Source organism: Pipra filicauda, unplaced genomic scaffold (genome assembly GCF_003945595.2).
Source record: "Pipra filicauda isolate LSUMZ 115617 unplaced genomic scaffold, ASM394559v2 scaffold190_size1978887_pilon, whole genome shotgun sequence".
Taxonomy (NCBI): Eukaryota; Metazoa; Chordata; class Aves; order Passeriformes; family Pipridae; genus Pipra; species Pipra filicauda.
The window spans coordinates 1,618,590-1,643,804 of record NW_024104299.1 but is presented as its reverse complement, the minus strand read 5'-3'; the positions used below and the strand labels follow the sequence as shown (position 1 = coordinate 1,643,804).

Below are 25,215 nucleotides of genomic sequence, written 5' to 3'. Positions count from 1 at the left end.
TATGTTTATATTTTTGGTATATAAAACATATTTGAAACACTCATAGGCGTGGGGAATACATTTTGGCAGAATACATCCACAATCTCCAAGCTGTGTAATTTATGAGGGAAAATGCAAAGCCAATTAAGGGATTAATTTTATCTCTAAAGCATCTGCACAACGCAAGGGAAAGAGAGGAGAGGAAGGCCAGTGCTGATTAGCAGTGTTTCTGGGACAGGGACAGAAAGTGGGGTTAAGGGCACTCTATTGTGAGCATTTCTATAGACCTTTTGGTATGTCTGAATCCAGAGGTGGGCAGAAAGGCCATATAATTGCACAGACATACAACTCAGACGGTGAGAGAACTGCCAGAGGTACTCGCAGCTCTTGGAGCTATTTCTGTTTGAAATCGGAGTTTCTTGTCAGCTGCAGCTCTGCACTGGTGCCTGAGACCTGAAACATGGTCCTGAGTTCCTTATTTCCACGAAAATAAATAATTTGTGGGCAAAACAGAAAAAAAACCCCCTATTTAATTTTGTAAAAATACATTTAATTAAAGAACACCAGCTTTTGCTAACTTTATGGATGGTTCATAATATAATTACAGGAATTTGTAAGAAACAGTCTAGTTTATCTTCATGTCATTTCCTTTATCTTTTCTTATTTCTCTAAATCCTTAGAAATTTCAGGCAATGACACAATGAAAGTGTTAGAAGGCCTGCTGGTATATCTTATACAGCTGGTCTTTTGTTAAAATGTGACATGTTGCTCCAGTAGATCAGACTGCTTGTGTCTCCTTTTTAGCTTTGTTCATTAATAGTTCTGAGGGCAGAAATATCTTAAAAATAATTACCTTGATTTCATTAATTCATTAATTTGTTCATTCATTCATTCGTTCATTTCTGAGCGATGATAGTTTCCTTTATTACATACATATATGCTGTGGGTGTTGGACTTGAAGGTAAATTGTTTTAAATTATTTTAATAAATATTGTGATCTCTTTTTGCAATAGATCAAGAAAAGTTTTAAAAATGTGGCAATTTATGGACCAGTCTGATATTGAAACCATGCGAAGTCTGAAAGATGCTATGGCACAACATGAGTCATCATCTGAATACAGGAAAGTGGTCAACCGAGCACTCAATATTCCAGGCTGTAAAGTTGTTCCTTTCTGTGGTGTATTTTTAAAGGAGCTTTGTGAAGTTTTGGATGGAGCATCAAGCCTCATCAGACTCTGTCCACGATATAACTCCCAAGAAGAAACATTAGAGGTAAATGAGATAAGGATTTGTAGCCATCCAGTGCTTTATTTTATGTAATTTTATACAAAGGCATCATCTGATTAAAATTTTCTAAACCAGATTGTTACTAGGCTGTTCAGTTACATGGACCTTGATTTAATTCCCATAGATACTTAGCAATTTAGATTTGGTTGTTTATACATAGTTCAATATCAGAATACTGAGAAATTATATTAGTAGCAAAGGATCATGTTAGATGAAAAAATTAAGAACTGAGGCTTTTTTAAAGTTTTCAGGAATTACTGTAATTTACATTACTTGATTTGTGAAGTCATTTGGTCCAGTTTGGATTGTGAGTAGGCACAGAATCCCGTTGGAAGCTAATAGAAAATATGCGCTAAAATATTCTTAGTTGTAAAAATTTCTACAGTAGATGACACAAGATTCTATTTATAACTATACTAATCTTTTAGATATCTCTAGTTTGTTTCAGATTACAGTGGACAAGATAATTTCTTGCAACGAGTAGGTCAAGATGGTTTGAATAATCCAGAAAAAGAATCAACAACAAACAGTATCTTTCAAACTATCCGGAGCTGCAATCGCAGTTTGGAATCTGAGGAGGGTGAAGATAATGTTAGTGAAGGGAGCAATTCAAGAAAAAACTCCTTGAAGGACAAAAACCGGTACCAGGAGGTTTCATTTTATTTACTATCATCACATGTGTATTTCATGGTTTTAATTTTTAATTTCCTTTTACCAAGGCTTGCTTTTAGAAATAAGGGCAACTTTAACACTGTTCCTTGTATTTATCTTCTTCAAACTCAGAGCTTTTCTCCACTGCAGTTACTCTAAGTATCTGATACTCAACTGCTTGGAAACTCTCTGTATAGTTATATTTTCCCTCATGATGTAATTACTTCCTTTCATGATAAGAGTAAATCCTTTTCGTCTTACACATACAACTTTAAAAATCCACAGTTACAATTACAGTCTTGATCTCTAGTGACAGGAATAGCACCAGGACATACTTGTTATCAGAGCTCAGAACATAATATTCTACATGCTCAGGCAGTGTTCTGCCCCCTTCAAAATAAAGGTTATTTATTATCCTTCAAAAGACCTGTTCTTCTAAGGGCATATTAGTTAGAGGCTTTTAAATTTTGTTAAGAAAACATTTGTGAGTACACATTTTGAATTCTCAAGTCACTGTAGTCCTGCTATTTTGCAAAGAATTTTACTTCATTATGCTCTATGTCAAAAGTAGTCTCTGATTTCACTTTGAAGACCTGATATATTCTGTACTATTCACCAGCAGGATATATGGTAAATGCCAAGTTTAAGACATCCCATGATCTTCTAGAATCTTGCTTTGCAATGAAGTCTGATTGCAAAGCCCATGTAGACATAAGTGGGTCAGCTTTAAACTAAGTAACTGTTAGACAAACATCAAATTAAGTAACAGAACTGTACTGTTCTGAGACAAAACACTGTAAAATTACATGAGGGTTTGCATAAAAGCAACCTGCTGAAGTCACTGCTGGAGTTATTTTATTGATAATGTCTGTCAGAAATCCATATGTTCAGAACCATCCAACGTATTTCAGCTACTTAAACATAAAATCTAATAAATGGCCACCTGAGAAGCAACTACCATCTTCCTGCTTAAAATGCATTTATTTCATTAACATGTAATTCTAAATTTCATTTCAAATAAATAATCATTATTTCCTGAAAGCATGGTTTCTAATAGAATTATTCACATCTGGCTTTAGTTGCTTCTGGGAATTGGAGCAGTAGATTAAGGCAAGAAAGACAGACCCACTTCTCTGTCCATTTATGTTATCTCTTAACTTACTTCAGTCCAAATACTTTCTTCCAGGCATTATTTTTTGTTCATTAATGTGCTTCAAAATCAACTTGCAAATTGCAGTTCAAATGGAGAATAAGCTAGACAAATCAACATTGCACTAGGATGAACAAAATAGAAATTAAATGTAAAAGAACGGTATGGAGAAAATTGAGTTCTTTTTTTTATGTGTTTATGAAATAATTTCTTGGTAAATTAGTTATTTGTGCTTTATATTTAAATATAATCTAGTAAATTCCACTCTTAAGTAGGAATTAAATAAAAAAAAAACCAATATGAATCTGAAATGAAAGTTTAAAATTCAAATGAACAAAACTGCAGACAGATATTTAAAGTTATGTTTCCTGATTCAGAGCTACTAACTACTCAGTTAGTAATATCGTACTTATGATGCAGTAAGTTCTGATTTTAGCAGTAAAATGACTTGTAGGAGAATACTTGTGAAAGTACTGATTTAGCTCAAGTACTTCATAGACTAGAAATTCCTTATGCACTTGCCATCTCTTTCCTGGGCATGCAGAGAACTGGGTAAAGCACAGGAGCAAATTGGTGCAGAGGCAGAAGTTCAATGTTCTGTTGTCCTTCTTGTATGGAGGCTGTAATTTTTGATTTATTTTTAATTCTATAAACTGATAAAGCGTTCTAAGGAAGAAATTTAGTCCTCTTTCTTGTGAGACCTGTCATATTTGCATACAGTGTTATAAAATCCAACTTATATCATGAATATGTATTACCTGATAATTGTAACAATGTGGTCATAAAGGCAGAAAAATACACTGCATAACATGTTCCTCGTTACTTTATAATTGCAAGAAAGATTTTCAATTAGTTTTTCTTTTGATGATTTGGATTAGCATTGTGGAACATGAACACACCAAAGCTGGTAGGTTAATTTGATTTGAAGAAAATGAAAGGCATCTAATAGAATCAGTGGGCAATGGGTATAATTACTTTCCTGGTTGAGTAAACAAATAAGCTCTATCGTTCTGTAACCAGTGACCCATCTAATCACCCTGAATTTCTGTACATGCCAGATAAATATCAAATATTAATCTTTATTAGAACTCTATTTTGACAGTTCTCAAATAAATAAAGATAGGTGGGAAAATACAAAAAACCTCCAGGTTTAAAATACAGTTTTTATGGATTTTTTAATCAATTGATCTATTAAGATACTCTAAACTTTGATGCATTGTTTTCTTAGCCTGATCTCATCCTCATGTTTAAGATGAAACTTTTCTAATTACAGTAAATAACTTATAAAATAATAGGGGAAAACCTAATTTTTTTCTTTTTGCCTACCCTGCAATTTTCTCCTCTCAAACTGCAACCTGTCTTACTGTTTTCTTTATCTTTTCATTTCCTTGTGTCTCAGTGCAGCCCATAGAAAGAAAGCCTCTGGTTCAAACCGAGTTCTGTAAGTGTTCTCAGTAATCGATGGCAGTGTCGTTTTTGGCAGCTCCTGTCAGAGTTCTGTTTCTGTACATGGTTATGTGTGTGTGCCTGGCTCACCTGCTGCTTTACAGTTTAATCTGTGGCCTGCAACATGCTATCAAATGTGAAATAAGGCAGAAACAAAGTTCTGTGATTGCTGTCCCCGCTGTACTAGGCTCTTTCAGCCATCCACACCTTGTCTCAGGATACATTTTCTAGCATTTTTACAGAGACTTGTTTGGTTGTTTTGAGGACATAGAGGAGGAAGAGCTGCTTCAGTTGTTTGCTTAATTTTAAAATGTTAATCTTGTATAATACAGGTAAATATTTCAATTTACATGTGTCTGTAAGACTCTAGGAAGACAATTTATATCAGCTCAGTTACAATGTGTGGCCTTTATTTTTAGAAATATTCCTTAAAGAAAATAGTTATTCTGTCAGTCCCCTCACCACAAGCAATAAATCCTCAGCCTATTGGCCACTTTTTTATAAATTTGGCAAAGAGTTGGAGACCTCACCAATTCATAAATTAATTTTTGGCCCAGGTAAAGAAGAGTTTTAGGGAAAACTAATGGTCATCTGTACAGTTTAGCACTGGGAGATAGAGTATGTGACTCGTTCTGAGTCACAGCATGAATCATGTTCTGCTCAGTTGGTAGGACAGGGGCAGGAACTGAGAGTACTGTAGCAATATGAAGGGGAAGCACAGAGGGTATTAGGACAAGATGTCTTGAAGGATATGTAGAGGAAGATGGTTTGTATTTTATTGGCTGGATATCCTTAGGAAAATGTGCTTCTTTAGTTCTGTTGTGCACAGAACAGTTTTTTCTTTTTTTATGTTCACTGAAGAAGTATCAAAATATTGAACATTTATGCACTCATACATTTTAGAAGCTTCTTCAGGGAAGGCATTTTATTTAAACTGCCTCTTCTGTTAGTTCAGTATTGCTGCTCTGTATCTGCTGTTTCTAATTATGGCAAAATATTTCAAACATTTCAGTTGCTGCCTACAAGTTTTATGTTAATATTTTCATGAACTAAAATTAAATTTTCTGGTGGAAAATATCTGACAAAATTCTTCCTGCATTCTTATAAGGAAGGTGTGTGTTTTAGCCACTATTTTACTAGTGTTAATCAGAGTATTATATAATGTGAAAGGTCTGCACCTTAAATCAGTAATAGAACAGAGATTAGAAGTCTTGTCTTCAATCCACTAGATCCTGCTAACAGTTTTCACATATGGTACCTTATATTTCAACTGAAGCAATCTTATGCTGTGAATTTAAAAACTGTAATCACCTGGCTTTAAGAACCAATCAGACATCTCTATTTTTAGTGCAAAGTTTGGAAAGTTTTAAGAAAATGTAATTATATTGTTACAGCATCTATTAATTCAGAATTCCAATAACATAAATTGTAGTATTATAAAAGCTACAGAAGTTCCTGTAGGTTGCAATTATAGTGATGATAATGTTCTACTTATTTAAACTGCAGCAGAAAAAGTATTCATCAATCATAGCATAAATCAGCACATGTATCATTAAATATAAATCTCTCATCTTTGCTCACATGCAGATTTATAATTGGAGACCTTTCAGATTCTGAAAGTGACATATTTGAGCAGTTGAAGGAATGGGACACAAATTCAACAGAAGAGCAACAAAAGGCTTTCTGCCATGGGATAGAACTCATTCCCTGGTACGTGTTATCTATCAGGGCTGATGTCCATCAGTTCATGCAACAAGGGGCAACCGTCATTCATTATGACCAAGAGACACATCTCTCAGCACGGTGCTTTCTTCAGCTTCAGCCTGACAATAGTACTTTGACTTGGACAAAACCCACAACAGTTTGCCCTGCAAATGCTAAGGCAAAACTGAGTGTGCTGGGTAATACCGCTGAGCTTGGTAAATACCAGTTTCTTGGTAATACTGGACTGGTGGAAGGTTTTTTGGACTTGTTTTCAGCCAAGGCTGTATATATGGGACACTCGGGCATTGATATGCACACTGTGTGTGTTCAAAATAAACTCTGTAATATGTCCCTTGAAGAAAATGGTATAACACTACTTTATGGACTTCAGACTACTGACAATAAGTTGCTGCACTTTGTTGCTCCAAAATATACTGCCAGAATGCTGTATGATGGATTGCTGGAATTGACTAAAGCTGTAAGAAAAATGAGGAAATTCCCTGATCAAAGACTACAGTGGCTACGGAAACAGTATGTCAGCCTTTACCAGGTAAAAGATGCTGTGATTCTGTATAAGAAAATTTCAAAGATATCAACAACTTAATGTAATCCAGTTAGTTTCTGTTGTAAGTAAGGTTCAATTAAAGATGAGCACCAGATCTCCAACTTTGTAACACTCTTTAAGTCAATAAGATCTGATTCTCCAAACAATGTTATGTCAAACCTTACAAGTTTTGAATACATTGAGGTTAATTTTTTTTTTTCTTATAAAGCTCTTTATATGTTTGGAGTTTTGGAATAAGTATTTTATTAAAGAAAAAGCAATGACAGTACTTGAAAAGAAAGCTGAAATACTGAGCGATTAGAGTTAGGGCCAAAAAACCCCCACAAAACAGCAAACAAAATAGCCCTTTGGTATTCATGCAGTAATTAAAAATTGCCTCCTCTTGATGTTTTGTCTTTCACTGGTTCTTCAGAGATGTCTGTATTATTGCTTTAAAAAATGTGTCTGTTCTTATTCTCCTTGTTTTGTTAACACTGAGAATTTTTGTAGGAGGATGGAAGGTTTGAAGGCCCAACTTTGGCTCAGGCTGTTGAATTGTTCGGAGGCAGACGATGGAGTGCAAGAAACACAAGCACGGGATCTCTCACCAAAAGCACTGAGAAACCTAATGTACAGAGAAACAACACTCTGGGAATAAGCACAGCTAAGAAAAAGAAGAAAGTACTCATAAGGGTAGAATATTTTGTTATTTGTGTATTTAGTTGCTTATCTGGCTGATTTGTTTCCTTCTTGTAGTTACTGTGTAGAGAACTGTGTTCTGAACCAGAGGAAAAAAGTTAGATGATAATTTTAAAACTGTTTATTGCAGTTTCAGATTTTGTGGTTATTGTTTTCCAGTAGTTTTGGTTTCTTTTCTCATGCTTGAAGCATTCTTGGGACGTGTAGGTGCTGGGGCTAGCAGAAGGGGACAGAATCATCTTGCAACCTTTAGATACTGCCTCAGTATAAAGGTAAAATATTGTTATAATAAAAATATTAGCATGCAAAGTGACGTCTGGAGGCCGATGTCACTTTTTAAAATCGTTTTTATTTTCATATTTCCAGAAATATTACCACAGTTATTCCACCTCATGTTAGCATGCTTTTGTCTTGTGGGTGACAGTAACATGACCTAGTCTGGTAGTCTTCTCTTTTTTCCTGGACTCAACTGCTTTCAGCAATAGGCAGGAGAGAGGATAATGCAGGAACTAGCAGCTCTACACTACCCACATGTTCTTCTAGTAGGCAGGCAGGGAAGATCCTTAAATGGGAAGAGCCATCCTCTTTAGGGCTCCTGTGCACCAGTGAAATAGTGTAAAACCAGCTGAAACATTTTAGAGAGATTCAATCATTGTCATCTTCTGTGTGATGTCAAACTGAGGTAACAGCCAGTGGTCCCACACTTCACTATCTATCCTATTTAAGTTGTCTCTTTTCTACTGGTATTGGTCTTACAGGAGTCTGTTTCATAAGGAATAGCTGATTTGCCTCATGGTTTTGTTACAGGTTGAACTGACAAAGAATGGAAATAGTAGTGGGTTTGGGATGTTTATTATGGTGCTCATTATTTCCAGGGTGAAAGTGGAGAGGCCACTGATGATGAAATGGCAACACGGAAGGCAAAAAGCTGTAAGGAATATCGTAATAGAAGTGGCTCAGATCCTCAAGATATTGATAAACAAGAAGAACCAGGTAGATATATTGCTTCAGTACTTAAAAGTCCATCAGGTTTTTGCTCAAAGTCTTTTTACGCAGACATTTTTTTGGCATGTTAAAAATAAATTTATTATAATAAACCTACTTTTGCAGTTGAAACTCCAAATCCTGTAAGCTTTTAAATTAATTTCTGTAGTTGTTAACAATTGTTCTTTCATTTAGTTTCAGTAGCACTCTCTTTCCATTAAGATGAAATGTGTCTGTAAGTGTTGTTCAGTTTGGACTTTTTTGGCTGTTTTGGGGCAAATCTAGAATGCTGTTAGTGTCCTACTCTTTGTTAATGAATTGGACAAAAACATTTTTATTAGGCCAGATGTAATTGTGATGAAAACTTCTGTTTTCTCCATAGATCAAAACATTATTATTAATGCTTCTCCATCTAACAACCTGCCATCAAGAAGAGCTCACTCTCTGACAGCATCCGGGTCTCCAAACTTAGGAGCTACATCTCCTTCACCAGCAAGACCAGTCTCCTCTCCTGTAATATCTTCAAGCAAGAGTCAGTCTAGGTAAGGATTTAAATCAATGCTTTGATTTAAAAAGAAAAGAAACTACTGCTACTTATCGTCAAATGTGGGTTTTGTGCCAAACTAGCAAAATCTGACAAAAACAATGCCAGAAATGCCATTAGCCTTTTTGTAGACATCTAAAACACATTGTAGGACAACACAGGACATTTAAGCTGAAATACCATGAACCTGAGGATGCCTTTGTAGCAAGTCCCCGAGCAGCATGCTTGAGTTTATGTCTGTTACAGAAGCAGATTGGAATGCTGTTCCAAAACTACACAAATGTGGAGTTTAACTCTTTATAACTATGTTTTGGAGAAGATATGGAGAGACATCTTCATAATGCAAATCAACAGCAATGTTATAGATGTGTGAACTGAAGCTCTGAGGTTTCTCAGCACAATTCATTTCTACCTGGGGGAATAATAACTTTTGCTGACATTTCTGGTGGTGATTGCAGTATCGTCTTGGGAATCAGAGGAACATATTTGAAATCTTTCTCTTATAAGCTTCTTTTCCTTGAACATTCATCCTTTTTATGTCACTTAGGCAGTGTAAAAGTTCATTATGTTATGTGCAGTGGTATAGGGCACTATTGTATTAATTGTATAAGTAGTAATGGTGGTGATGGTAGTGATTACAGTAATAATATAACAACCATAATATTTCAGGGATGTGGATGGTACTTTATAACATACAAGAAGACATTCTAAACAGAGGCTTTCCAGTACCTTTTAAGAGAATGAATACTGAAATATGGTTATGAGTATGAATCTTGGGGGTTCCACAAGAGCAATAGTAAAAAATGAAGGAGATTACTGATGTTGATGTAACATTACTTTTGAAGAGATGTGTCTTGTGGAATGGTTCCTGTTGCGTATTTCTTGGCGATTTTATTTATACTTAAATAGTTGGATTTAGCAACAGGTGTGAGTAGTAGAGCCACGTGTGGACAGATGTGGTTGGCTTAACACTGCTTAACACTGCTTTCTGAGATTCTTACCGTGTTTTTTACTTTTTGTTCCTTGCTATCATTCACAAACTTGGATTTGTTTCTCTAAACTTTTATCTTTTTATTTTTTTTTGAGTATTAGAAGAGATTTCTTTTACATTAAACTGAAGAAATACTGCTTTACCACCTCTGGAAAATGCTTCTGTGTTTTGCAAATCTGCTTTTTACTTTTATGCCAAAATGCTTGTTGTTCTCTAAAAGAGATTAAAAGGCTCAATGGGGAACTCACATTCCCCGGGGAAGGACAGCTAATGTTCTTTTAAATCCTCTCAGTCCTGGGTTTCTGTACAGATCCCTGCATAGCTTAGCACTGTGGGCCTCCCCAAGTTATCACAGGTTTTCCCTGGCAAAGTTTCCCCAGCAACTCCATACATCCCTTGGTAGAGCACTCCTAAATTTGCTGTGACACTTCTTGCTTAAACTTGCTGTGACCCTTCTTGCTAAAATTTGCTGGGGATACAGCTATATGGCTGTTTCATCTGTCCCGAGGAAGTCTTCTCAGATCAGACTTACATGTTTTACCCATTACCTTGACCTAATTTTTGTGAACCATTAAGAGATTTGGAGCACTGGAGAGAGTTTTATTCTTGTTATTTAGTCTGTGGACCCTTGCTAGGTCTGAATTGTGCTTGCCAGTTTTCATGTCTGTGGACACTTCACATGTGCCTCAACTGTTATCAGTGAGTCCAAGTTATCAAATAATTGACTCTCTGCTTTTCTGCAAAGTCTTGTAATCTTCCACCTTATATATGTATTACTTCACTCCTGGGATATCTTTTATAGTAAACCAGCTGGTTGCCTCCAGTATAGAATTTAGGTGCTCTTCTGGGAATAGGTGCTCCAGAGACTTCTGTAATTAGATGTCTGGATGAAGAGCTTACTCAGACTCAAACCATCAAACTGTCTTGGAGGACACAGTAAGGTTTGTACCTTCAGGCAATCCACCCACAGTCATGGCATGTCCTATGGCTTTATGTTGCATTAAATATATGGCAATCTGTCAGGCAATAACCTGCCATAGCTTATTTCAGCCGTTTCAGATATAAAACACACCAAACATGAAACAGTGGCAGGATGGTTGTCTGTGGCAGCACAGGTAGAAGTGAGGGAGGAGCAGACTGGGACAGTGGTTCACAAGCTGTGGTACATAAAGACTGTGAGCAGCACAATGTTTTTACTTGAAGCTGCTACCCTTAACCCTGGTGATATGCAAGCAAAGTAAGTTTGGGAACCCACACAGGCTGAACACAGCCATTTTTTGTTTCTCTTTTGCTCCATTTTTGTTGTTATTCTGCAGTCCAGTTATATACTTAGTTATACCCTATAGGTTTTGCCAGTATCATTATAAATTAAGATAAAATGAAGTATCCGTTTTCCAAAGTAACAGAAAGTTTGAATGACCTAGATAATGAAATAACCTCGGAAAAACCGGATCCGCTGGGAGTGCTTATACACATTTGTATAAGCACTGCACAGATGACAGCTAATGAGGAGATGAGCAGAGTTTAGTAATTCAGATTAGCATCTGGATTTAGGCTCAAATGCTGATAAGGCTTTGTAGTTGGAGGCAGTGTTGGACATGAGCTGGTTGTGCACATTAGGTGCGTGCACAATCCCTCACAGAACCTGGAGCTTAGGAGAGCAGTGGGCAGAGGGTCCCACCAGCAGCACAGAAAGCTGAGCTGGTGACAAGTGATTGCTAGGTCCTGCAGTGTAGCAGGAGGGCAGCAACAGAGAATTCTAGTTCTTTTTCTCTTGCCATGTAGTATGTGCATCATTTTACCTGAGCAGTAAATTAGAACATCTCCACTAAATGAGAAGTGCTAAATAAAATAACATTTTTTAAAGTGGAAAAATATTTCTAAATATAATGATAAAAGTTGAAAAAGAGGAGGACCTGGCTATCTTTATTGTACATTTTAAATAATAGTAATTCTTATGGGTACAGAGTGAAAAATGGTATTTTTCCATATATAACTCATAACCTTGATATTCCTGATGTCCTTACAAATAATTTACATTCAGATAAATTCTTGTACAATCCAAATGTCCAGATGATTTCTGAACACAGGTAGCCTGCAGCTGTCATTCTTTTCAAAGCAGATGTGCATATGACAAATTTCCAAGGTCTTTGGAAACCTAGTGCCACCTGTAAGGTGGAGGAATCAGGAGAGAGGGTGATAAGGCCGCTGGAAAATGGACCACAGGATATGGAAAAGTAGAGAAGTGGGCTTTTTTTGTGAACAGAGAATAAACTGCCTCTCTCATTAACTGTATACAGGTGTAATCCAGACTGCTACTAATTGCAGTTTTGGTTGTTGGTGATGGTGAGGTTTTCTTGGGGTTTTTGGCTTTTTTTTTTTAACAACCTGTATTACCCATGGAATGACTCTGGAAGACAGTCTTTAGTGATCAGATCTAGGAAAATGTTGAACATTTTCTTCTGCTGTTGGTCTTCCATTTGGTACTCTACAGATCCAGTTTGTTTTCTGGAGTCTAGAAACTTTCCTCATCGTGGTTTATTTTTCTTGTCTGATAAAAATGTTAGGAATTATTTAGTCCAAAAAAAGTTATATGCAGTATGTCAGTACATGCCATAATGATGTCAAACAAATTGAATGTTATCAACTAAAGTAGATAGTATTTTTTTCTACTTCTAAGTCACATTCTGTTTTCAATTATATGCATTCATTCCAGCCCAGGAGTAAATTGAGGATTCTGATCTAGCATATTTGGGTAAAAAGTCACCTGCTTGCAGGCATGTCTTCAGGAAGACTGGACAACAAGCTGGTCCTGTTTTTCCATCGCAGCTGTTGGAACTATTTGTACTGAACCTGATGGCAGAATTCATAGATTAATGGATTTGTGTATAACATTACAGAGCAATTAAGTCTGACACACGGTTGCCTAGTCTGATATTTTGAAACAAATACTGCAACTTCTGCAGTTCTGGTTTAAAGCAGACAGTTGTTTGCTTAGATCCCTCCCTTTTCAGGATGGTGGTGCTAGCAGATTCCATTCCTGCAGGGTGTGTTCATTGCTGTTTAGGCCCAGGAGGGGGCTCAAGAGCTCAGCCCCTCATTGCATATTACTACATGTAATTCACTGAGGACTTGTTCATGCTTCTCAAGTGAGGGCCTAACTACACTTGCAAGTGTAAATCTGTAGTAGGCTGAGGATTTTGGGAAGTCACTTTTGGAAATGTACTGGTTCTATTTCAAAAATTTTATTCATCTGCACAACTTAGAGTAATGATTGCAGTTACAGAGCATTATTACTCTTGGTATTGGTATTACTCAAATCAATTAAAATAAATAGCACCAAACAGCTAGTTGTTTCCGTGATCATTTTCTGCCTTTTCTCTCAAGAAATTCCAGTTTACTTTCCTTCCTTCAGTCCACAAAGCTGAAAGGAGGAAATCATTAGAACCTCATTTGGTTCTAATGGACAGTAGCCCTCCAGGGGCTGCTGTCCAATCTTAACAGAAGAAGAAGAGAACTGTGGTTTGACCTGTCTTTGAGGTATCTGATGACAACCCCAACCATTCTTGGGAAGCATCCTAGAAGACCTGTGGACTGGGAAACAATGAGAGTTGAATGCCAGGAAAGGGGAAGAGTTATGCTTCTTAAAATCTGCACCTTCAATGCTCCCAGATATAAGAAACCCCGGGTGCATAAGGAAAATACTTGGTTTTCCTCTGTATCCAGTCAGAATATTAGCATTTTATTTTGACAGCAGAGCTTTAAGGAATTCTGCTTCCATTTTATTTTTTCCATGGCAAATCTTTAATGAACTTCATAAAGAGCCTGCATTACAAGAATAATGGCATTGTTTTCTTCAAAGGCAAAACAAGAATGCTTTCATTTGTGCCATATGCATCAGGCTGTTTTGCACATGAAAGCTTTAAATACCATGCATATACATTATTTATTCTGGCAAAGTTTGCAGTTGTCTTGAGGGAAAAGAGTAGCTGCTGTAAAACAAGAAGGTACAAACTGTCATTATGCATCTTGTAAGATACTGCTTTTTTTGCTTCTTCCAGATATTGGTAATAAATGCATTAAGGAGAGCACAAATAAACTATTACTACAGTAATGCAAAATGTTTCAATAAAAAGAAGTTTAGTGTACCCAAACTACAGCAGTCTTTTTCTGATTTAGCACATGGAGCAGCAGTAGCTGGCATGGCCGCGTTAAAGGAGGAATGAAGGGGTTTCAGAACTTCATGGTGTCTGATAGTAACATGACTTTTGTGGAATTTGTAGAGCTCTTCAAATCTTTCAGGTAAAATATATCTTTATTTTGTACTGATTTCATTCATCCAAGTTTATAAAAGAGCAAAAATTGAACTTTCCTACTCTTTTTGCAGCGTCCGTAGCCGCAAGGATCTGAAAGACCTTTTCGATATCTATGCTGTACCTTGCAACCGATCCGGCTTAGACCCTGCTCCACTTTATACTAATTTGAAAATTGATGAAAATAGCAGTGGATTCCAGCCTGATTTAGGTTTGTTAAAGAGGAAAATTGAGCTGTTAGACTGCTGAGCAACTTCGGTTATTGGCCTTAATAAAAAGTGTCTCAGTCTCAAAAAGAACCATCAGTTATAAGTTTAAGTAGAGGACTGCTGCCATGCCTTTGCTAAGCAGGATATAAGACAGAAATGAAGGGAAGGAAAAGTATTCTGGCTTTCCATTAGCCAAATATATTTGTAACCGATAATAGCAGAGGCATAAAACTTGTTGCTGAGTGGCTGAGCTCAAGGATCTGTAGAGATTGCAGGAGCTCTGGAAGGGCTAAAACACTAAGCAAAAATAGGGAGTAGAAATGAGGAAGCTGTGTCCTGTGTCTCATTTGGCTGTTTTTTCCTTATCTGATTTCCTAGTGGATCTGCTTTATGTGGGATAAGGGGAAGGAAGCCTCTGTCCCTCTTTACATTCCCCAGTTACCATAATCTCAGTCTGAACTTTGGCCACATTTAAAGAAAACACTCTTTCTGCCAAGCATCTTGTGGGGAGGGTGCAGAACAATTGGCATAGGGGACTGGAAGAAGATAAACAGTGATTGAACAGGAAGGGTATGGGGTTGCACACAGTGAAGGAAAGGCTTTGGGGCTGTTCGTGGTGGTGAGGGGAAGCAGGAGAACCCTGGGTGACTGTGTGAGAGGCTGTGGATCCACGTTCAAGGTTCCAGGATTTTGTTCATAATAATTGAACACGTATAGTCTGCTCCCATGGACTCTTGTTCTTTTGTTAATGAATAAAAACAAGATGAGTTTGTTCTAATTTACTATGTCAGTGCTAAAATATTCAGTCAGATACTCGTGCACATTGTATATTGCATTATATTCTATACAGTCTATATAATACACATAATTATTTGGCTTATAATTATATTCTCTTATTTTTCTTTCAAGATTTGTTGACTAGAAATGTTTCAGACCTTGGTTTGTTCATTAAGAGCAGGCAGCAGCTATCAGACAACCAGAGGCAAATATCTGATGCTATTGCTGCTGCCAGCATTGTTACCAATGGTACTGGAGTTGAAAGCACATCGCTGGGAATATTTGGAGTAGGAATCCAGCAGCTAAACGACTTCCTAGTGAATTGCCAAGGAGAACACTGTACCTATGATGAAATTCTCAGTATTATACAGGTCTGTAATACAAATATCTTGTAATTTCTTTTTACTTGAAATCCTGTTACTTCCATTTTCCCCACTACCATTGTCTGCCAGTCAGAATAGCATCTGCGTGGATACCTCCTTTCACACTGATATTGTCACTACCGTTTACTTGAGTTTGAAGTTTAATACTATCTTTATTTTGGGCTAGAAAATTTTATGGATGTCCATAAATAAATTCATTTTAAAATCATGCAAATAAAGAGTTCTATTGGCTATGTGTGCTTTAGCAGGGAAGGGATGTCATCACTTGGGAAAAGTATTTGTGACAGTTCATTGTTTTCTCCTTGTCTGTGACCACATTTGGTTGAGCTTAACCCTAATTTGGAACTTAAAAAAACACCATTTCCACATGATTTTATTTTTTTATAAAAAAATTTCCAGAGCAAACATGGACATTTTATTCCCTTTTGTACAATTGCTGAAGATTTTAGAAAGTGTATAGAAAATTTTTTATTCCTCTAGACGTGCATAATTAATATGATTCGAGATTAACCCCCCCACTTGGCAGTTAACAAAGGCTGAAAACTGTAGCTTTCAACTATCAACATGTAATATAAAACTGCAAAGTTTAAAAGCCAGAAATTCTAAAGAAACATCAAGTTAGACTACTACAAGTCTCTTTAATTTGAAATGGTGGTATGTTGTGTTTAAGCATAGTAGATAGGAGTGGGATCCTGATCACAGACCCTTCTTAATTTCAGCTTAAGTACTGATTCTGCTTTCAACAGGAGGTTGGATTAGATGACCTCCCAACATCCTTTCCAACCTGAATGATTCTATGATTTACAATTATGAGTTCAGTATATTTGTTTAGTGATTTGTAAAACACAGTTTGCAGGCACATAATTATCCACAAAAAGACTGGTTTTACATACTTACTGGTGAGTGCTATGAGCAGACTACACTATGAAAACATGACAAAGACATATTTCTAAGAATTGTTATGATGTGTCTCTTAAATTTCTTCCTCCTCATAGAAATTTGAACCCAGTGTGAATATGTGCCAGCAAGGGCTGCTATCTTTTGAAGGATTTGCAAGGTAATTACATATGTGTTAATTTATGTATCTATATCTCTATCTATATATATATCTTTCAAGATGATACTAGGGTATTGATGTTTGTATGACAGTCACAAAATGCTAAGCACAGCATAAAATTTCCTCACATCTTCTCACTTCTAGATTTTTGATGGATAAAGACAACTTTGCCTCCAAAAATGATGAATCACAGGAGAATGCTGAGGACTTGAACTTTCCTCTCTCCTATTACTACATAGAATCTTCACACAACACTTACCTTACTGGCCATCAGCTTAAAGGGGAGTCCTCAGTAGAGCTCTACAGCCAGGTATGCAGGATTGGATCACTGTGCAGCTTTCAACATGAACTTGTTTGTTTTACTGGCAAGTTGCAGAAACATGACCTTTTTGCTTTGAAAATCTAGATGTCCTAAACCTCTGCTTGCAAAATGTTGGAAAACATGATGTGTGGGAAAGCTGCCTGTAAGCACAGTTGTGCTCAAATGCCTTTTCTAAGGCAAAAAAAATGGGTTTAGTTTGAGATTCATAGCATTTAGACACCAGTCGGTCTGACCCAACCTACTAAAATTAGACTTTCCCACAGGAAAGACTGATCTAATATTTTAGTTCATTCAGATGTCAAAAACACTACTGAAATACTGTACATTGCACTGCTAGGACAAATTTCAGATGGAACTATAACTTCTAAAAACATTACTTCTAGGAATGTTCTACAGGTTTTTAGACTTTATACCTTATTGGCAGTGAGCAGGAACAAAACGATTTCTCCCTAGGACTTTTGGTTCTGTGTTTGTTTGTATATATATTTTTTCGTGTCTGTATTTACAAAATGCTAGAGAAAGCATCGAACTTCCTGTCAGTAGTGTTTTCATTACTTTAAATGTTAATGACTCATCATTGAGAAGGGCTCATCTGGTGTCCCGTGTGCTCCTTCACCTGGGGTTATAAGACAGAGGGATGAGGCTGTGTTAGGAAATCCTGAGTAACATGATCACACTGAATTGCAGAGATTCCTGTAGTAGCACTACGTAGTGATGTGAGTATTGTGTTGGTAATAGATGGGAAGTGAGATAGGGCTCAGCTGCCTTCAAAATTTGCATGATTCAGAAAAGCTTCTCCCTGTCCCTCAAGTCACCAGCTGAAGGGACACTTTGTTCTAGCTCGGTGTGGCTGGCTCTCACAGAAGTGATGGTGTGCCAGCTATGGACACAACTGTCTGAAATCAAATTATTCAGGTTTTGAGTAGGAGGAATAACTTGTTCTTTGTTCCTGAATGTTTTTGCTGGAAATGGGTTTGATTGTTGAGGTCTTTCTATTCAGTAAAATATTTAATTGTGGTACAGATGACAGGCATGCTAAATACTGATAGCAATAAGAAGCTGGGCTGTCACCAGATGGGCTAGCTTATCTTTCCCTTCATCCTTCCTCTTTGCTTCCTTCAGTGGTTTTCTAGCAAGTAGGGCTTTCTAAAATAAATAAATGAATAAATGAAAAATGGATGTAAATTAGCTTAATATAATTGATTAAGATGGCCTGGCACATTTCCATTCTAACTATATTCATAGAAGTTGTTTCTTCGGACACCATTTTCAGACAATCTTCTGTTTATAAAACTAACAATAACAAAAAGAACCAGCAAACAAACTGGAACTATCCCCATAAGCTGTCATGGGAGCAACCTGGAATAAATTGCCATGTTGCCTTGTAGCTGCTTTTTCAGGGAGAAATATAGAAATGTTTCTCTCCCTCAGAAAATTAAGCTATACATTAGGAACCACCTTCTGCGAACAGATTCCCTGTGTTCTGTAAGATACCATGAATTTCAAAGCTTTATGGTAACTCTCCTAAGAACATACATGCTTTCTTAATTTTCCCTTTCTTTTTCAATGGGAAATGAGAATTTCACTTAGGGAATGCAGGTAGCTTCTGTGGGCTGTTTACTTCATGGAGATTGCTCTTTCCAGCACTCTTGCTGAATCACTGAGCTTTCACTCAGCTCTGCAGTGTCTGTCTTCTGCTTTGATGGCATGAGAGTGTGACTTAGACGTGCTAACACTGTTCAATTGCATTGTAGGTTCTTTTACAAGGCTGCAGAAGTGTAGAATTAGACTGCTGGGATGGTGATGACGGAATGCCTATCATTTATCATGGTCACACTCTTACTACTAAGATCTCTTTTAAGGTATGCTAATAACTGCATATAGAAACAAAAAAATGAGAAGAAAATCAGTATTTTTTTCTGCAATGAAGGAAAAAATTTGCCAACTAGAAAAATACAAATCCTAATGGGCTAAATCCTAATAGAGTATGAACTATGGACTGTCAGACATGAACTCCTCAATGCTAAAGATTATGCTTTTTAAATCAGTTTTTGTAGCATATATACTGTAATTTTCTGTCTTTTTATTGTCAGTGTAAGCAACGTAAGTATGTATTACCAGTCCTGTTGTAACAAGATGCTATCTTGTTTTGAAAACAAATTTTGGACCCTTTCTCCTTAGAGAGGAAAACAGATATCTTCCCCTTTCAACTAACAGTAAGCTAGCTGAACGCTGCAAAATAACCCCATGTTCTTTCAATGGCCTTTCTTTCCCCCAGGAGGTAGTTGAAGCTATTGATCGCAATGCATTCATCACTTCTGACATGCCAGTTATCATATCCATAGAAAACCACTGCTCATTGCCTCAGCAACGCAAGATGGCTGAAATCTTCAAGGTAGGCCATAAACTGCAGTAAATTACTCTAAGCACGTGCCTTGGGATTTTCCATAATATATCACATGTTCTTAATATTTCAGAATGTATTTGGAGATAAGTTGGTGACAAAGTTTTTATTTGAGAGTGACTTTTCTGATGATCCCATGCTTCCTTCCCCTGGCCAACTGAAAAGAAAAATCCTGCTTAAAAACAAGAAGCTGAAAGCCCATCAAACACCAGTGGATATATTGAAACAAAAGGTGAAGTCTTTCCCTAATAGCAAGTAGTGAGACCCAACTTTGGTTAGAAATAGTTCATTTGTGTTTGAAGTTTGTGCTATTCCCATATGAACAGCAGAATAATCTAATGCATATTCATGCTTGGAAGACTCACAGTGGATTGCAACACTTTCAAATAACTAGACAAGACATATAGTACAGTATAGATACAGCACAACTACATTTTAGTGTGTATTAGTTTTATATAGCCCTAAATAAATGATAAACATAAATGAATTTTCTCTGTGAGTCTATAACATTTACTGTTCACGTTTATTGAGAAATAGTGATATGCATTAAGTATGTGTATATATTTACAATATGTAGTAATTTTTGGTAGAGTTCTACTTTGTTTCCTTTTTCATAGTCAAACCGGGCAAATGCTGTCTTTCCTAATCCCTTTTGATGGGGGACTCTGCTATTCAAATAGTGCTTATACCTATATGAGAATTTTTTGATTTCTAAAGATTAGAGCTGCATCTATAGTAACATCAATATAATAATGTCTATGGTTAGTCAGCAATTAGATTGAATCCTTGAAAATGTAAACGCAGTTGCATTAGATTTAAATTCTTGTATCAGAATGAGTAAATCACACTGATTAGTACCAGTATATGGACATGCTCCATCTTTTGAAAAGATTTTGAACTATTTCTTGAACAGCCTACCTCAGACTGGAAAAAAGCAGCATTGCTCTGAGTGATGTGCAAAGTGGAAATTTTCCTGTAATTAATTAGTTTTCATATCTTATTAAGTGTTTTTCTTCCAATACAGGTTTTCTTTACTTTCACACCCTTAAAATGGTATTTTAGTTTGATCTTAACAATCTTAAAAATCTCACTTATTTCTCATTCAGTGCTTTCATATAAATAAAATAAGATGCAAACAGTGATGAAAACCCTTTTGCTTTTTAAAAAATTACCAATAATTTACTAAGTGATTCTGTTGTTGCAGGCTCACCAGCTGGCACATATGCAAGCACAGGCTAGCAATGGTGCTAGCAACCCCACACCTACCAATGAAGAGGAAGAAGATGAAGAGGATGAATATGACTATGACTATGAATCTCTCTCTGACGGTAACAATATTTATTCCTTTATTTATTTATTTATTTATTACAGTGCTGTTGCTAGAACTGTAGCAATAAGAATGTAAATATTCTAGTTCAGAAATGAGGTAGGTAACTTGGTCTTACCTTGTGAGAGGAAGATGTACTAAATGTCCTTGGTGGCACTTTGGTGCAGTAGTCTCTAATACTGTGAAATTAATTTGACTGTATAGAAGACTTGGATGTGACTTTGAGTCCAACCATTATGTTTTAACTGTGCATTGTATGCTAAATTCTAGTCTTTGTAAATTACGTTACTCATATAGACAGCTGAAAGCTCAAGTTTGCAACAGGCATAGCCCTGGCATCTGCATGATCTCTGAAGTACCCACTAGTTACACCTTAGGCATCAGCTGTTCACAGTAAAGGTAGAGGAGCTGCTGAGTCCTTGGTTTATTCAGTGAAGATGGTTTTATTGAAGCATCAAGTGCTCAGTGAGAAAATGGCAAGACATGCCTCAGTGACTTGCCTTGTAAGTTCATGGGCTGTCTACACTTCAGCTGTCCTACCCTTCAGGAACTGGCAGTTTAGCATAAATCCACCTTTAGGAGCAGTTTATAGATTGGATTAATGACTGGCATGCCAGAAGTGATAACAAATATTGCAGTTAGTAACTTCCACTACTTCCTTGATTCTACTCCAGATGAGGCAGCTGAGCTGAAGTCATGCTTTCTTTTTTTGCTTCTCTTGCTGCGGGACTGGTTGATTCAGGTAGAGAAAACAGCTGGAGTCAGAAAATGTAAAAATATATTTAATCCTCTAAAGTTTTGTCAAAGGATATTTGTCAGAACTTCCATGTATAGATTGAACAAGCTTGAATGCATCTAAATGAGTTACTTGCTTTTTTTAAATAGTAATTTTCAGAGAATATATCAAAGTAGATCAGCGTGTGTTTACCCAGCGAGACAGCAGTGATGATATAAGTGAAACCAAGCTCTTTGGGTAGTTAAACCCTGCACCATTGTTAAACTCTGTAAATGAGTCACAAAACTGACCAAAGGGACAAAAAGTTGCAGATGTGCTTCAGTGTAAGTAAATGTAAGGTTATTTGAGGGAAAACCTTTAAACCTTGTTTATATGATTCTAAGATCAACGATGGCAGTATCAGTTTCAGAAATCATGGAATTACTGAGTTCTCTGAAATGCTCGTCTTGGTGTTCAGTGACAGCTAAAGATGGAGATGATCAGGGACAGTAATGAAAACAAAACATCTTTTGGTTTCTATATAAAACCTTAATGTGTGACAACTTGAGTTCCGTGTCCAGTTCTTGCCTCCAGATTTCAAGAAGGATATGATGGGGTTAAGAGAGGTTAGAGAGACGGGCAGCCAAAAAAGTAAAGCGAGTGCAGTGGTGGCCTTGCACGAGTCTGAGAAGGCTAGAATTCTCCAGCTGGTAGAGAAGGGGACTGAGAGGTGAATTGGAAGCTGATTTGCTAAATCATGAAGTGGTGGATAAGGGGAGTACAGAACTGTTACTCTTTAGATCTAGGAGGTACTCAGTAAAACAAGTGGAAGTTCAGTCTAAAACAGGTAAAGTATTTATTTGTGCAGCTGGTAGTAAACTTCTGGAATTTGCTGCCGTGGGAAATTGCAGGGCCAAGTGGCATCAGCATGTTAAAAAAAACGACTGGACAAATTCATGGACAGATTTATAAGCCAATGTCGTAGGTAGAAATATTTTAGTCCAACATCTCTAATATTCAGCAGTTGTGGTTGTTGGGATGGTACTCAGGAAGTGGGGCCAGTTGCTCTCTTTAAATGGTATCTTCTGTTGCCACTGTCAGAGAATGCTCAGCTAGATGGACAGTTGGTCTGACACAACTGGGGGTGTTCTCCTGAGTAAACAGTGATGAACCGAACCTTTAAGTCTAGTGGGGAGCTGTTTAAGTTCTAGGTGCCATGTTAGAGAAAATGGAAGGCTTGAGCATGTCCTGCAGCACAGGACTTCTTTTCAGATTGTCTCTTATTTACATTACTTGCTTCTGTCTTTAATGATTTAAAAAATAGTCACAAAATTAATGAATGCAGTTCAGAACCTGACACTGCTTATGGAATAGCAGTATTATGTAATGCTAATATGAAAATTTATTGGTTTGATGTCAGTGCTGCCTTCAGTTGTGTTTTGCTAGAAAGCTGACCTAACTGGCTATTTGAGAATACTCTTTGTGTGGGACAGGGTGGAGATAGTGAAGATGTAAATTGCTGTGAAAACTTAGATCTTTGCTAAGGGACTTGTGAAGAAAATATTGCAAAATAACTGCAGTAAGTGACTTTTGAGCAATGTTCTAGTTAAGAGAAGGTTTGAGAAATCTGAAGCTAGCAAGAAACATTCACACCTTCCAATACATGAAGAAATCTGCAGCATGATTTACTGCTTTATTACAATAATAATCTTTGGGGTCTTTAATTGTGTTAATATTTTGGAAAAACTAATCAAAGTAATGGTCTGTAAACTTTCTAAAAGAGATTCAGTTTTATTTTTCTTACTGATATATTTTTTGAGTAAGGCTAATAGTTTTATGACTGACACTAAATTTTCATTTTTCTGGCTGTAAATCTTAATTTCCTGTACTCTTATTCCCTCTCTGACTCGTTTCCCTGTAGCTGATGTCCTTAATGCTTCTCCTGCTCCTAACAGCCAGGAAGGTAAAAGCCATTTGGTTGAGCATTTTAACTGCATGAAATCAGCATTGCATCTTCAGCCTGTTCAATGTGACAATGTGAATGTATGGTTTTTACTTCATATTGTAAATGCAATCAGATGTTTTTAGATGGCATTGTTAACTGGTCAGAAGCTGTTAGAAGGCTGCATGTGCGACACTGGTTATGCATAAAAAGATTATGGTCAAAGCATCAGGAATATCAGGAATAAAATAAAACCATTCCTTTTGTGACAGTTGCAATATTTTGGTCCAGAAAGACTATATTAGTAGGTTTATTATTCTTTGATAAATATGTAGCTTTGAAGAGGTATTTCTATAGATGGAAAAAATATTTGTGCGTGATGAAAGTAAGGAGAGGAAAGCCAAAATTTGCTGTACAAAGCGTGTACATGTTTGATGTAGTTAATTGTGTTTAGACATTTTTTGTCATTCAGGACTTCCAGTTATTTTCAGATGGCAAACTTAATTCATTAGATGGTTTGGTCTTAAGGATCTTTTGAACACTAAAGGATCGGCTTTAAAGGAAGTGCAATGTATTAACCGAAGCCAAGCATTAAATTTTTGAAGGAGAAGGTTACTACCAGAAGATGATGCTTTGACCAGCTAATGCATTATTTTAGCATCTGGTTATTCATATAAGATTCACAGCACTGTCCACAAATATTGTTAATTCAAATGAAACTTCCAGTTGAAATTGTTTGGCTTTATGTTTATTAATATCCCCTTAATTTTTAGATAACATTCTTGAAGACCGACCTGAGAATAAATTATCAAGTGATAAACTGCAGTTTGAATACAATGAAGAGACTGCCAAACGACTAAAGAAGGCTGATTGTGCCACTTACAATAATAAAGGAAAGGTAGTTCTGCTTTTCCCCCCCCTTCTTCCCAGCCACACTTTGATACATAACCAGCTTCAAAAGGATTGGACAGTTTAGGTAACTGAGACATCAGATGGCAAATGTGCTTTTATAAAGACAAATAATAGGAAGTATGGAAAGACACCAGAAAAAACAGATTAAATAGAACAAATGCTCAACATACTGTTCTAGGAAAGTCTTCAGAGGTTGCTGTACATAGAGGCTGTTTGGCTGAAAATTTAACTGTTGTTGGTCTCAAGGAAAGTGTCATTGAAACGAGATCCAGGAGCTTATTTAGATATTTAATTTCCATTAATATCGATGGAACTGAAGATTTCATCTGAATCTTCAGCATCTTTGTGTATCAAAATAAAGTACCACAGTATGATATCAGATAACCACAGTACCTCTTATTAAATCATCTGACAATGAAACCAGTGCATTTCTGTTTAATAAATTGTAGTTTCTCCTGAACATGGATATGTTTTGTCTAAATGTTTGTAGAACTGACTGTGATTAAGGCCTTTGCACACTATTGCAGAATCAGTAACACGTGTTGCTGCATAGGTATGCACACGGGAGGGAGATGTGTTAGGTGAAGACACAAACCATATAGGAAGAAAGAGATAAAATATTTTAAAGACATAAGTAAGATATGCTAGAGTTCTTCCACATTCAGTAATATTGTTATTAATTTTATTACATGTTCTTGGAATTGTCACTCAGGTTTACGACATGGAGCTGGGTGAAGAATTCTATCTTCTGCAAAATAAGAAGGAAAGCAGACAAATAGCCCCAGAGCTATCAGATCTTGTCATTTACTGTCAAGCTGTAAAGTTCCCTGGTAAGTACACTGCCCTGTTTTATTGCTCTAAGCTTTCTAATTCTT

At 36.6% G+C, this 25,215-nt stretch overlaps 1 protein-coding gene across 3 annotated transcripts in view; it reads left to right on the top strand.

Moving 5' to 3' along the window:
- PLCE1 (phospholipase C epsilon 1) overlaps positions 1-25,215 on the top strand; it is a 149,727-nt gene that overhangs the window by 105,319 nt on the left and 19,193 nt on the right. For 2 of the 3 annotated variants that reach the window (XM_027743126.2, XM_039380245.1), the window contains exons 6-23: positions 993-1,251; positions 1,705-1,913; positions 6,101-6,767; positions 7,272-7,454; positions 8,336-8,453; positions 8,827-8,986; positions 14,159-14,281; positions 14,367-14,503; positions 15,411-15,649; positions 16,657-16,718; positions 16,863-17,028; positions 18,795-18,902; positions 19,319-19,435; positions 19,518-19,676; positions 20,649-20,772; positions 23,408-23,449; positions 24,202-24,326; positions 25,053-25,170. In XM_027743126.2, coding sequence (XP_027598927.2) covers positions 993-1,251; positions 1,705-1,913; positions 6,101-6,767; positions 7,272-7,454; positions 8,336-8,453; positions 8,827-8,986; positions 14,159-14,281; positions 14,367-14,503; positions 15,411-15,649; positions 16,657-16,718; positions 16,863-17,028; positions 18,795-18,902; positions 19,319-19,435; positions 19,518-19,676; positions 20,649-20,772; positions 23,408-23,449; positions 24,202-24,326; positions 25,053-25,170 — 3,116 coding nt within the window. The remainder of the gene's footprint in view (positions 1-992; positions 1,252-1,704; positions 1,914-6,100; positions 6,768-7,271; positions 7,455-8,335; positions 8,454-8,826; positions 8,987-14,158; positions 14,282-14,366; positions 14,504-15,410; positions 15,650-16,656; positions 16,719-16,862; positions 17,029-18,794; positions 18,903-19,318; positions 19,436-19,517; positions 19,677-20,648; positions 20,773-23,407; positions 23,450-24,201; positions 24,327-25,052; positions 25,171-25,215) is intronic. The other variant, XM_039380246.1, reaches the window with a different exon arrangement.